General features: G+C 45.1%; 1 protein-coding gene across 1 annotated transcript in view; it reads left to right on the top strand.

Annotated features, from left to right (window-relative positions):
- The window catches only part of LOC311115137 (MICAL-like protein 2), a 43,719-nt gene extending 35,128 nt beyond the window's left edge, over nucleotides 1-8,591 (top strand). The window contains exons 14-16 of the mRNA XM_084190344.1: nucleotides 2,321-2,435; nucleotides 2,596-2,642; nucleotides 6,069-8,591. Coding sequence (XP_084046470.1) covers nucleotides 2,321-2,435; nucleotides 2,596-2,642; nucleotides 6,069-6,136 — 230 coding nt within the window. The 3' untranslated portion in view covers nucleotides 6,137-8,591. The remainder of the gene's footprint in view (nucleotides 1-2,320; nucleotides 2,436-2,595; nucleotides 2,643-6,068) is intronic.
- Nucleotides 8,592-14,363: the final 5,772 nt, after the last annotated feature.

Genomic DNA, 14,363 nt, shown 5'->3' with positions numbered 1-14,363 from the left:
AGAGGGTGGGGTGGGGTGGGGTGGGGTCAAACCTGGTGAGGATAGAGAGAGGGGGGGGTGGGGTCAAACCTGGTGAGGAGAGAGAGGGGGGGGGGTGGGGTCAAACCTGGTGAGGAGAGAGAGGGTGGGGTGGGGTCAAACCTGGTGAGGAGAGAGAGGGTGGGGTGGGGTCAAACCTGGTGAGGAGAGAGAGAGGGGTGGGTGGGGTGGGGTCAAACCTGGTGAGGAGAGAGAGAGGGTGGGGTGGGGTCAAACCTGGTGAGGAGAGAGAGAGGGTGGGGTGGGGTCAAACCTGGTGGGGTGGGGTCAAACCTGGTGAGGAGAGAGAGGGTGGGGTGGGGTCAAACCTGGTGGGGTGGGGTCAAACCTGGTGAGGAGAGAGAGAGGGTGGGGTGGGGTCAAACCTGGTGGGGTGGGGTCAAACCTGGTGAGAGGAGAGAGAGGGTGGGGTGGGGTGGGGTCAAACCTGGTGAGGAGAGGGTGGGGGGTGGGGTGTGTTGGGGTCAAACCTGGTGAGGAGAGAGAGAGGGTGGGGTGGGGTGGGGTGGGGTCAAACCTGGTGAGGATAGAGAGAGGGTGGGGTGGGGTGGGGTCAAACCTGGTGAGGAGAGAGAGAGGGTGGGGTGGGGTGGGGTGTGGACAAACCTGGTGAGGAGAGAGAGAGGGTGGGGTGGGGTCAAACCTGGTGAGGAGAGGGTGGGGGTGGGGTGGGGTCAAACCTGGTGAGGAGAGAGAGAGGGGGGGGTGGGGTCAAACCTGGTGAGGAGAGAGAGGGGGGGGGGTGGGGTCAAACCTGGTGAGGAGAGAGAGGGTGGGGTGGGGTCAAACCTGGTGAGGAGAGAGAGAGGGGTGGGTGGGGTGGGGTCAAACCTGGTGAGGAGAGAGAGAGGGTGGGGTGGGGTCAAACCTGGTGAGGAGAGAGAGAGGGTGGGGTGGGGTCAAACCTGGTGGGGTGGGGTCAAACCTGGTGAGGAGAGAGAGGGTGGGGTGGGGTCAAACCTGGTGGGGTGGGGTCAAACCTGGTGAGGAGAGAGAGAGGGTGGGGTGGGGTCAAACCTGGTGGGGTGGGGTCAAACCTGGTGAGAGGAGAGAGAGGGTGGGGTGGGGTGGGGTCAAACCTGGTGAGGAGAGGGTGGGGGGTGGGGTGTGTTGGGGTCAAACCTGGTGAGGAGAGAGAGAGGGTGGGGTGGGGTGGGGTCAAACCTGGTGAGGATAGAGAGAGGGTGGGGTGGGGTGGGGTCAAACCTGGTGAGGAGAGAGAGAGGGTGGGGTGGGGTGGGGTGTGGACAAACCTGGTGAGGAGAGAGAGAGGGTGGGGTGGGGTCAAACCTGGTGAGGAGAGGGTGGGGGTGGGGTGTGTTGGGGACAAACCTGGTGAGAGGAGAGAGAGGGGGTGGGGTGTGTTGGGGACAAACCTGGTGAGAGGAGAGAGAGGGGGTGGGGTGTGTTGGGGACAAACCTGGTGAGAGGAGAGAGAGGGTGGGGTGGGGTCAAACCTGGTGGGGTGGGGTCAAACCTGGTGAGGAGAGGGTGGGGGGTGGGGTGTGTTGGGGTCAAACCTGGTGAGGAGAGAGAGAGGGTGGGGTGGGGACAAACCTGGTGAGGAGAGAGAGAGGGTGGGGTGGGGTCAAACCTGGTGAGGAGAGAGAGAGGGTGGGGTGGGGTGGGGTCAAACCTGGTGAGGAGAGGGTGGGGGTGGGGTGTGTTGGGGTCAAACCTGGTGAGGAGAGAGAGAGGGTGGGGTGCGGTCAAACCTGGTGAGGAGAGAGAGGGGGTGGGGTGTGTGTTGGGACAAACCTGGTGAGGAGAGAGAGGGGGGTGGGGTGTGTGTTGGGACAAACCTGGTGAGAGGAGAGAGAGGGGGTGGGGTGTGTTGGGGACAAACCTGGTGAGGAGAGAGAGAGGGTGGGGTGGGGGTGGGGTCAAACCTGGTGAGAGGAGAGAGAGAGAGGGTGGGGGTGGGGACAAACCTGGTGAGGAGAGAGAGAGGGTGGGGTGTGTTGGGGACAAACCTGGTGAGGAGAGAGAGAGGGTGGGGTGTGTTGGGGTCAAACCTGGTGAGGAGAGAGTGGGGTGTGTTGGGGACAAACCTGGTGAGGAGAGAGAGAGGGTGGGGTGGGGTGGGGACAAACCTGGTGAGGAGAGAGTGGGGTGTGTTGGGGACAAACCTGGTGAGGAGAGAGTGGGGTGTGTTGGGGACAAACCTGGTGAGAGGAGAGAGAGGGTGGGGTGTGTTGGGGACAGTGCAAAAGTTGTTTGTGTTGGTTTTCACTGATTGATCCAGAATGTATTAGTAGTCAGTAACATGACGTGTGTGCAGAGCGGCTGAAGACGTTGTGGGATCGTCGTAGAGAAGAGGAGTTGATGGCCAAGCTAGTGGAGATCGTCAATGACAGGAACGCCATCATAGACGGACTGGACGATGACAGACTCAGGTAGGTGTGAGAGAGAGGGGGGGGGGGGGGTGTCTTAATGGGAATGGCTCTCCGGGATTGTGTGTTGTCTTTGTTGATGTCATGGTGTGTGTGTGTGTTGTAAAGTGTGTGTGTGATAGACTAATCATGCTGTGTTCCTCTCTGTCTGGTCTCTTTTCAGGGAGGATGAGGAAGATGAGCAGCTCAATAAGATGATGAAGACCCTAGGTCAGTCCCCACACGACAGATCTAGGATCAGTTTCCCTTCTATAACCCTTATCAGACCCTAGGTCAGTTCCTACACGACAGATCTAGGATCAGTTTCCCTTCTATAACCCTTATCAGACCCTAGGTCAGTTCCTACACGACAGATCTAGGATCAGTTTCCCTTCTATAACCCTTATCAGACCCTAGGTCAGTTCCTACACGACAGATCTAGGATCAGTTTCCCTTCTATAACCCTTATCAGACCCCTAGGTCAGTTCCTACACGACAGATCTAGGATCAGTTTCCCTTCTATAACCCTTATCAGACCCTAGGTCAGTTCCTACACGACAGATCTAGGATCAGTTTCCCTTCTATAACCCTTATCAGACCCCTAGGTCAGTTCCTACACGACAGATCTAGGATCAGTTTCCCTTCTATAACCCTTATCAGACCCTAGGTCAGTTCCTACACGACAGATCTAGGATCAGTTTCCCTTCTATAACCCTTATCAGACCCTAGGTCAGTTCCTACACGACAGATCTAGGATCAGTTTCCCTTCTATAACCCTTATCAGACCCCTAGGTCAGTTCCTACACGACAGATCTAGGATCAGTTTCCCTTCTATAACCCTAGGTCAGAACTAGCAGGGGAGAACTCAGAGCTGTTCTTGGATCAGTGCTACTCTCATTACACACAGCTTGACATTTCACAGAGATTCTACAGTACATGAGGTGTCACCCTTCAGCTGCCTCTGACACAACTTATTCATTTAAGTCCTTTCGCTTTCAAACTTTCGTCTAATTGAAGAGGCTATAACTGTTTTTCAGTTTTGTATTTATTTAAATAGTCCAAATGTGTGTTTTCATGGGGAAATTATGCATCTCATTTAATCTAATAGCTACTAATGGAAAAGCATCTAACAATTTACACCCCCTTTCAATTTGAAAAAACCCAACATATTAGGCCTTTTCTCTAACTGAAACTGAAATGCCTAATGTGTAGTAATGTATCTGGTTAATGTAGCAGGTTCAATTGACCCTAAACTGAGAGTCAGTCAGGAGTCAGTCTCCTCTGTAATTCATGATGCTGAGTGTTGAGCTAGAAATTGAGAAAATAAAGTTAGTTGAACTTTCGGATGGTCGCTGATGTTGGGGTGCGTCCCAAATCGCACCCCATTCCCTATGTAGTGCACTACTTTTGACCAGGGCTCATAGGGCTCTATATAGGGAATAGGGTGCCGTTTGGAAACGCGGCCTTGGTAATGTTGTAATCAGGTCTGGTCAGCTTGGAGAGCTTTTCTAAATCGACCAGAGGCCAGAGGCTGCCTATTTAGACCTAATGTATTAATCAAGTTAATGCTGCATTATTATTCTAATGTGTGGTGGGTTCTGTAGAAACAGTATCTGTGCCTTTAGTTGAGAAATAATGAGTCCTCTTCTAATTGAATGCAAATCATTCTGCATGATCAAACCCAATGCTTTCTCACCTTGGCTTGCGCTCTGTTGTAGCGTTTTAACTGGTCTCGTTCTCAGACAATCTTTTATTTTAAAGAGCATCTGCCCCCAGAAACCAACTTCTCATTTAGAAAGCAGCCCTATGTGGCGTCGATATGAGTCGAGCATTTATTCTACTGTCAAAACTGACTACAAAGTGTAAATAGGATAATTTTGGTGATAACGTCAGTCTCGTCCGAAACGGAGTTTTGTGAGACTTGAGGTCGTGACCTGCGTCACAGCATAAATGAAGGTTGGGTGTGTTTCAATCCTGCACACAGCTGGCAGCACACAAGTAATCATCAATTCGGAGTGCAGCTGTTCGCAACCCGATTGTGATGCCTGTGGTAAATGTATGTTGACTTTGAATATCCCTATGGAATCTTCAGTAAATTGCAGAATGCACATGGGACAACACAGAACATTCCAATAGCTCCACATTTCAATGACTTAAACCTCAAACCAACTATCAATTGTAGAAATTCATATACAAATATTGAAAACATTTAATGAGAACTAAAAGGTGTGCAACATGTAAATATTGTCTCATTTACAGTGTGTAATTTATTGACGGTCCCTAACTAGCCCCGGAGATGGGCTATCCAAAGTCAAACCAATTTTGCCACGGTTGCACACCAGCCAGCTGAAGCTAATTGGCTAAATCATTTACATTTACGTCAATAATTTGGCGAACACACACACACACACACACACAAGACACTCAAACCTCACCCAGAAACCAACTGGCGTTTTGAATTGAGTCATTTCTTAATGAACCAAATCTAAAAGGAGGCCGAATCAGGAAGCGCTCTCTCTCTTATAACTGTGTGAATGATCCCTCTAATAATGTCCTTACTCCCTAACCCTCTGTCACATGTAGCCTGTGGGAGATACTGTCTAACCCTCTGTCACATGTAGCCTGTGGGAGATACTGTCTAACCCTCTGTCACATGTAGCCTGTGGGAGATACTGTCTAACCCTCTGTCACATGTAGCCTGTGGGAGATACTGTCTAACCCTCTGTCACATGTAGCCTGTGGGAGATACTGTCTAACCCTCTGTCACATGTAGCCTGTGGGAGATACTGTCTAACCCTCTGTCACATGTAGCCTGTGGGAGATACTGTCTAACCCTCTGTCACATGTAGCCTGTGGGAGATACTGTCTAACCCTCTGTCACATGTAGCCTGTGGGAGATACTGTCTAACCCTCTGTCACATGTAGCCTATGGGAGATACTGTCTAACCCTCTGTCACATGTAGCCTATGGGAGATACTGTCTAACCCTCTGTCACATGTAGCCTATGGGAGATACTGTCTAACCCTCTGTCACATGTAGCCTATGGGAGATACTGTCTAACCCTCTGTCACATGTAGCCTATGGGAGATACTGTCTAACTCTCTGTCACATGTAGCCTATGGGAGATACTGTCTAACCCTCTGTCACATGTAGCCTGTGGGAGATACTGTCTAACCCTCTGTCACATGTAGCCTGTGGGAGATACTGTCTAACCCTCTGTCACATGTAGCCTGTGGGAGATACTGTCTAACCCTCTGTCACATGTAGCCTGTGGGAGATACTGTCTAACCCTCTGTCACATGTAGCCTGTGGGAGATACTGTCTAACCCTCTGTCACATGTAGCCTATGGGAGATACTGTCTAACCCTCTGTCACATGTAGCCTATGGGAGATACTGTCTAACCCTCTGTCACATGTAGCCTGTGGGAGATACTGTCTAACCCTCTGTCACATGTAGCCTGTGGGAGATACTGTCTAACCCTCTCTCTCTTCTTTTGTTTGTCACTGGTCATATTGTAACCTCTCTTTTCCCTCTACCAATTTTTCTGCCCTCTGTCCATCTTCCCATTTTATTCTCTCTCTCTCTCTCTCTCTCTCTCTCTGTCTCTGTCTCTGTCTCTGTCTCTGTCTCTCTGTCTCTGTCTCTCTCTCTCTCAGACACAAAGAAAGAGAAGAAGAAGAAGTCTGGCTTCAAGTTGTTTGGTTGGAACAAGAAGGAGGGATGATTCCATGGGGACGGACTCTGGGACACACTGTTACACTGCTTTAGATGTGGTTATTACGGTTTGATAGTTGATGTATTGAAGTCTGTTAACTCTCTGATTCATTATTACTGTTGGTTACAGTTGATGTATTGAAGTCTGTTAACTCTGATTCATTATTACTGTTGGTGATAGTTGATGTATTGAAGTCTGTTAACTCTCTGATTCATGTGTCTATAATACACTCCTGACTTGTGACCCATCATTCTCATCCATGTACCCACACTGTCCTCCCGGTGTCAAGCTGACACGCATTACAACACTACACACAGCACATCCACACTGTGTCTGTCTGTCTAATGTGTGTGTGTATGTGTGCTCGTGTATGTGTGTGTGCGCTTGTGGTTAGTTAATCTGTAGGATGGGGATTATGTAGGGTTTAGAAGATATCAAAGGAACTATGGCCTCGCTGTCTAATAATGACTCACTGCTAATGGCTTACATCACTCACTCAACCGTGTGTGTGTGTGCCCTCGCCCATGTCTACAAGCTACAGAGAGAAATAGTGTTTTGTTGAAGAGGGGTCAGCCAACTCTCTTCTTATGACATAGTAATCATCATGTTTCTCTATAGCTTCATCTATCCATGTGATGGTTTATGTTATCTTCTGACTCCAGATCAGATGTTAGCTCTGTAAGCGCCCCCTAGTTCATGTTTTATAATGTTATGTCCTGACTCCAGATCAGTGATGAGTGTCTTATGAGCTTTTATTAAGCAGCGTTTTGCATTGATCAAAGTTAATGTGTATAAATGCTGACCCTTCAGCCGAAGGGTTTTTATTCAGTATAAGAGACTTGCTTTTACCACGTCACATTACTATTCTGTTAATGATCACATTCCTATTCTGTTCTAATGATCAGCATGGTGCCTTAGTGACGTCACATTCCTATTCTGTTCTAATGATCAGCATGGTGCCTTAGTGACTTCACATTCCTATTCTGTTCTAATGATCAGCATGGTGCCTTAGTGACTTCACATTCCTATTCTGTTCTAATGATCAGCATGGTGCCTTAGTGACTTCACATTCCTATTCTGTTCTAATGATCAGCATGGTGCCTTAGTGAGTTCACATTCCTATTCTGTTCTAATGATCAGCATGGTGCCTTAGTGACGTCACATTCCTATTCTGTTCTAATGATCAGCATGGTGCCTTAGTGACGTCACATTCCTATTCTGTTCTAATGATCAGCATGGTGCCTTAGTGACTTCACATTCCTATTCTGTTCTAATGATCAGCATGGTGCCTTAGTGACTTCACATTCCTATTCTGTTCTAATGATCAGCATGGTGCCTTTGTGACTTCACATTCCTATTCTGTTCTAATGATCAGCATGGTGCCTTAGTGACGTCACATTCCTATTCTGTTCTAATGATCAGCATGGTGCCTTAGTGACTTCACATTCCTATTCTGTTCTAATGATCAGCATGGTGCCTTAGTGACTTCACATTCCTATTCTGTTCTAATGATCAGCATGGTGCCTTAGTGACGTCACATTCCTATTCTGTTCTAATGATCAGCATGGTGCCTTAGTGACTTCACATTCCTATTCTGTTCTAATGATCAGCATGGTGCCTTAGTGACTTCACATTCCTATTCTGTTCTAATGATCAGCATGGTGCCTTAGTGACTTCACATTCCTATTCTGTTCTAATGATCAGCATGGTGCCTTAGTGACTTCACATTCCTATTCTGTTCTAATGATCAGCATGGTGCCTTAGTGACGTCACATTCCTATTCTGTTCTAATGATCAGCATGGTGCCTTAGTGACGTCACATTCCTATTCTTTTCTAATGATCAGCATGGTGCCTTAGTGACTTCACATTCCTATTCTGTTAATGATCAATAGTTGAGACAGAAATGTGCCCAGTTTTAGTCTTGTGGAGAAACTATGAAGTGAATGATTTGACCAGGAAATGAATGAGTGAATGATTCGATCCATATTGGATTTGAGAATGAATGTGCTGTTCAAAATGGCTGATACCTGAGTCGTCATTGAGGGGAGAATTTCTAAGATAATGGCACTTTTAATAAATGGCAAGAGTGACTGTTTTCTTTTTAGATGGTTGTGGGAGAATTTAGATCAATTCTTATGCGCTTTTATGATTCGAGACAATTGTTAAACGTCATTTTTTGGGGGGTATAATTTGTGAGCTGATTTGTGGTTTATGAGAATGGAAGATTGTCTTTCTAATTCAACACACTGATATTAAATGAGCTGTAATAAACTGTGGAATGCAGACTATAGTTGGACGACCGTCGGACCAAAACCACTAAAAGCTTATAACTGATCCTGTGTTCCCTCTATGTTCCCATGTGTCTCCCTGTATGTACTGTCCTGTATCTATGCACTGTTTATTTCTGATATCGCCATTTTTTTTCTTTCAATAAATTCAATAATGATGGAAAATGTAAATTTTGCCCTGGTGTTCAAAATTTCGAATTCCTCACGTTATATATACACAGTACCAGTCAACTTTGGACACCTACTCATTCAAGGGTTTTTCTTTTCTTTTTTACTATTTTCTACATTGTAGAATAATAGTGAAGACCAACTATGAAATAACACATGGAATCATGTAGTAACCCAAAAAGTGTTACACAAATCGAAATATTTATTTGAGATTCTTCAAAGTAGCCTTGATGACAGCTTTGCACACTCTTGGCATTCTCTCAACCAGCTTCATGAGGTAGTCACCTGGAATGTTATTCCAACAGTCTTGAAGGAGTTCCCACATATGCTGAGCACTTGTTGGCTGCTTTTCCTTCACTCTGCGGTCCAACTCATCCCAAACCATCTCAATTGGGTTGAGGTCTGCTGATTGTGGAGGCCAGGTCATCTGATGCAGCACTCCATCACTCCTTCTTGGTCAAATAGCCCTTACACAGCCTGGAGGTGTGTTGGGTCATTGTCCTGTTGAAAAACAAATGATAGTCCCACTAAGCGCAAACCAGATGGGATGGCGTATCGCTGCAGAATGCTGTGGTAGCCATGCTGGTTAAGTGTGCCTTGAATTCTAAGTAAATGACCAACCGTGTCACCAGAAAAGCACCATCACACCACCTCCTCCATGCTTCACGGTGGGAACCACTCATGCGGAGATCATCCATTCACCTACTCTGCGTCTCACAAAGACATGGCGGTTGGAACCAAAAACTTCAAATTTGGACTCATCAGACAAGGACACATTTCCACCGGTCTAACGTCCATTGATCGTGTTTCTTGGCCCAAGCAAGTCTATTCTTCTTATTGGTGTCCTTTAGTAGTGGTTTCTTGGCAGCAATTCGACAATGAAGGCCTGATTCACGCAGTCTTCTCTGAACAGTTGCTGTTGAGATGTGTCTATTTGAACTCTGTGAAGCATTTATTTGGGCTGCAATATGAGGTGCAGTTAATTATCGATTTCTGAGGCTGGTAACTCATAACGAACTTATCCTCTGCAGCAGAGGTACAGTTGAAGTCAGAAGTTTACATACACCTTAGCCAAATACATTTAAACTCAGTTTTTCACAATTCCTGACATTTAATCCTAGTAAAAATTCCCTGTCTTAGGTCAGTTAGGATCACCACTTTATTTTAAGAATGTGAAATGTCAGAATGTATTATTTCTTTCTTTCATCACATTCCCAGTGGGTCAGAAGTTTATATACACTCAATTAGTATTTGGTAGCATTGCCTTTAAATTGTTTAACTTGGGTCAAATTTTTCGGGTAACCTTCCACAAGCTTCCCACAATAAGTTGGGTGAATTTTGGCCCATTCCTCCTGACAGAGCTGGTGTAACTGAATCAGGTTTGTAGGCCTCCTTGCTCGCACACGCTTTTTCAGTTCTGCCTACACATTTTCTATAGGATTGAGGTCAGGGCTTTGTGATGGCCACTCCAATACCTTGACTTTGTTGTCCTTAAGCCATTTTTCCGCAACTTTAGAAGTATGCTTGGGGTCATTGTCCATTTGGAAGACCCATTTGCGACCAAGCTTTAACTTCCTGACTGATGTCTTGAGATGTTGCTTCAATATATCCACATAATTTTCCTTCCTCATGATGCCATCTATTTTGTGAAGTGCACCAGTCCCTCCTGCAGCAAAGCACCCCCACAGCATGATGCTGCCACCCCCGTGCTTCACAGTTGGGATGGTGTTCTTCGGCTTGCAAGCAACCCCCTTTTTCCTCCAAAACATAACGATGGTCAATATGGCCAAACAGTTCTATTTTTGTTTCATCAGACCAGAGAAAATGTCTCCAAAAAGTACAATCTTTGTCCCCATGTGCAGTTGCAAACCGTAGTCTGGCTTTTTTATGGCGGTTTTGGAGTAGTGGCTTCTTCCTTGCTGAGCGGCCTTTCAGGTTATGTCGATATAGGACTTGTTTTACTGTGGATATAGATACTTTTGTACCGGTTTCCTCCAGCATCTTCACAAGGTCCTTTGCTGTTGTTCTGGGATTGATTTGCACTTTTCGCACCAAAGTACGTTCATCTCTAGGAGACAGAACGTGTCTCCTTCCTGAGCGGTATGACGGCTGCGTGGTCCCATGGTGTTTATACTTGCGTATTATTGTTTGTACAGATGAATGTGGTACCTTCAGGCGTTTGGAAATTGCTCCCAAGGATGAACCAGACTTGTGCAGGCCTATAATTCTTTTTCTGAGGTCTTGGCTGATTTCATTTGATTTTCCCATGATGTCAAGCAAAGAGGCACTGAGTTCGAAGGTAGGCCTTGAAATACATCCACAGGTACACCTCCAATTGACTCAAATAATGTCAATTAGCCTATCAGAAGCTTCTAAAGCCATGACATCATTTTCTGGAATTTTCCAAGCTGTTTAAAGCCACAGTCAACTTAGTGTATGTAAACTTCTGACCCACTGGAATTGTGATACAGTGAATTATAAGTGAAATAATCTGTCTGTAAACAATAGTTGGAAAGATGACTTGTGTCATGCACAAAGTAGATGTCCTAACCGACTTGCCAAAACTATAGTTTGCTAACAAGGAACTTGTGGAGTGGTTGAAAAAATTGTTTTAATGACTCCAACCTAAGTATATGTAAACTTCCAACTTCAACTGTAACTCTGGGTCTTCCTTTCCCGTGGCAGTCCTCATGAGAGCGCTTGATGGTTTTTGCGACTGCACTTTCCGGTTTGACTCACCATGTCTTAAAGTAATGATGGACTGTCGTTTCTCTTTGCTTATTTGAGCTGTTCTTGCCATAATATGGACTTGGTCTTTTACCAAATAGGGCTATCTTCTGTATACCAACCCTACCTTGTCACAACACAACTGATTGGCTCAAACCATTTAGAAGGAAAGAAATTCCACAAATTAACTTTTAAGAAGGCACACCTGTTAATTGAAATACATTCCAGGTGACTACCTCATGAAGCTGGTTGAGAGAATGCCAAGCGTGTGCAAAGCTGTCATCAAGGCAGAGGGTGGCTACTTTGAAGAATCTCAAATATAAAATATATTTTTATTTAACTTTTTTTGGTTACTACATGATTCCATATGTGTTATTTCACAGTTTTGATGTCTTCACTATTATTCTACAATGTAAAAAATTGTCAAAATAAAGAACAACCCTTGAATGAGTAGGTGTGTCCAAACTTTTGACTGGTACTTTATATTAATATGGTAACCGTGAAGCACTTGGTGACAAATGTTTTGTCGGAAGTGTTTGTTGAAGATGATTAGCTACTGTAAATCACTTGGTGACAGAGTAACAATGAGTTGTGACGTTTGAGTGTTGCGTAAAAGAGACTGCAGTACCAGCTCTGGCCAACAGATGGTAGCACTCACCAGCTCTGTCTCTTCCCTCATCTCATCCGGATTCTTCTGTTGGCATCTAGGTAGAGGCCTGATACTCTGACACTAGGAGAGGGATACGCTGCATCCCAATAATATCTCATTTTTCCTCAAGTGTTCACAACTTCCCCCAAATGTTAACGCATTAATTTGGTGGAGGCATGTGTCTTCTACCCGTCATTTCTAACTGTCATTTCTAACTGTCATTTTCTTTCAAATCAGTGAAGGGAAGTTAACAAGTGCCCACTTTGAAAGTAAAGAGCGATAATTGGTACGTAGCTAGTCTCATATTGTCACTCACAAACACTATGAATGGCAGTTACAGAAAGGTGGTGTTCTGAGTTAATTAAGGTGTGTGTCCATCTACCCTTCAAAAGCAGCCCCTGGCTCTTCTGCAATGAAGGCCTAAATTAGTGTCAGAGGGTGTAGCCTACCAAACAAATAGGCTCTGTCCAAATGATCTCTCGTTCCTTCCAAAGTGTGCACTTGTTCACTACCTGTTATGAGAATGATTTACTCTCAATGGTTATACTCAACTATTTCAGTGTCTCTGTACGTTTCCCAAAAGGTTGTAAGTCTTTTGGATCAAGAAAAGGACAGAGTCCCAGTCTGCATAGTCAGGTCTTTATTCATTGAGAATTCTGCCCCTCACAATGAGGAACACCATTATATACACACACACATTCTTTGTCCCGAGAGACACTCCCTGACTTAATTTCACAATGTCACAACATAACAACAACAATTTCGCTCTTCATCCTCTTTCATAAGCTTTTCTGATTTCTCAGACTAGACTTCCTCATTCCCCACAACAGTTATGTTCTAACCCCATGATTGAAACCGCAACCGTTACTCTTTAGCAATGGTACCTAACCTGTTTACCCACTATCTGGAGACAACAGTCTAAGCCTATAATGAAGAACATTTTGCTTTATCACATTATGCAATATTGGTTAATTAGTACATCATAATTAAAATAAGAACATTTCACAATTCTATTTAAGGGTGGAACATTTACTCATTACTTTTAACATGTATATATTTCATTTCTATATCACTACCCTTCACTCATTTGAAAGGAAATGACTGGTATCAGAAATATGGTGGAGACCCCCACTAGCCCCTGCCTCCACCAATCCAATCATTTTAGATTTGTGGGAAAGTAGTGATCGAGTGTACACTTCAGGAGGAAGGAGAGATCGTTGGGACGCACCCCAGAGAGAAAGTCTGAAAACCACACTGAAAAGAAACTAGACAGGAAAATAACAGAATAGATTAGAATGACTCATATAAGATAAAGATACAGTTTTAAACCGCTACATTCACACACGACAGATAGCAATGCTTACAATCCATCTTCTAACAGTAGAAGTTGTTGCTGCTCTTTTGTTAGTTTTTAACATAAGGCCGTGAAATTCAATTCTCCCCAAAGTTAGTGTGTGTAGCTGTCATTCTGTTTGGAAAAATGTAAGCTTGATTATTTTGTTACGGAAGGGGTTCTCTCTCTCTCTCTCTCTCGCTCTTTCTTCTCCATCTCTCTCTCTGTCTCTCTCTCTCTTTCGCTCTCTTTCGCTCTCTCTCTCTCTCTCTCTCTCTCTCTCTCTCTCTCTCTCTCTCTCTCTCTCTCTCTCTCGTTCATTCGTTCGTTCGTGATGAGAGAAAAACACAAACAGTGTTCTGAGGCTAAAACAGGCATCATTATTTATGATCAAATACATATGATTTTGTTATTTTTACACCAGAAAGGTTTTGTTTGCATGGATACTCCTTTTCTACAGTATTGTCAGATATTCTGATGGAAACTTGTAAACCTGTGAATGGTCCTAAAGAGGATTCCTAAAAGATGTTAAAGTGTCATAAAGAATTCTCTACACGTGTCCACAGTCTGTAAAGACTGGATGAAGTGTTTACACATGTGGAGAGAGTGTGCGTATAGGCAGTGTATTATATAGGACTGAAGGGGAGAGGTGTATTATATAGGACTGAAGGGGAGAGGTGTATTATATAGGACTGAAGGGGAGAGGTGTATTATATAGGACTGAAGGGGAGAGGTGTCTGTAGTGTATTATATAGGACTGAAGGGGAGAGGTGTATTCTATAGGACTGAAGGGGAGAGGTGTATTATATAGGACTGAAGGGGAGAGGTGTATTATATAGGACTGAAGGGGAGAGGTGTATTCTATAGGACTGAAGGGGAGAGGTGTATTCTATAGGACTGAAGGGGAGAGGTGTATTCTATAGGACTGAAGGGGAGAGGTGTATTATATAGGACTGAAGGGGAGAGGTGTATTATATAGGACTGAAGGGGAGAGGTGTATTCTATAGGACTGAAGGGGAGAGGTGTATTATATAGGACTGAAGGGGAGAGGTGTATTAAATAGGACTGAA

The sequence above is a fragment of the Coregonus lavaretus genome (assembly GCF_964263955.1).
Source record: "Coregonus lavaretus genome assembly, contig: HAP1_SCAFFOLD_200, whole genome shotgun sequence".
Lineage (NCBI taxonomy): Eukaryota > Metazoa > Chordata > Actinopteri > Salmoniformes > Salmonidae > Coregonus > Coregonus lavaretus.
Note: the sequence above shows the minus strand (reverse complement) of the source record. Positions and strands in the feature narration are given on the sequence as shown.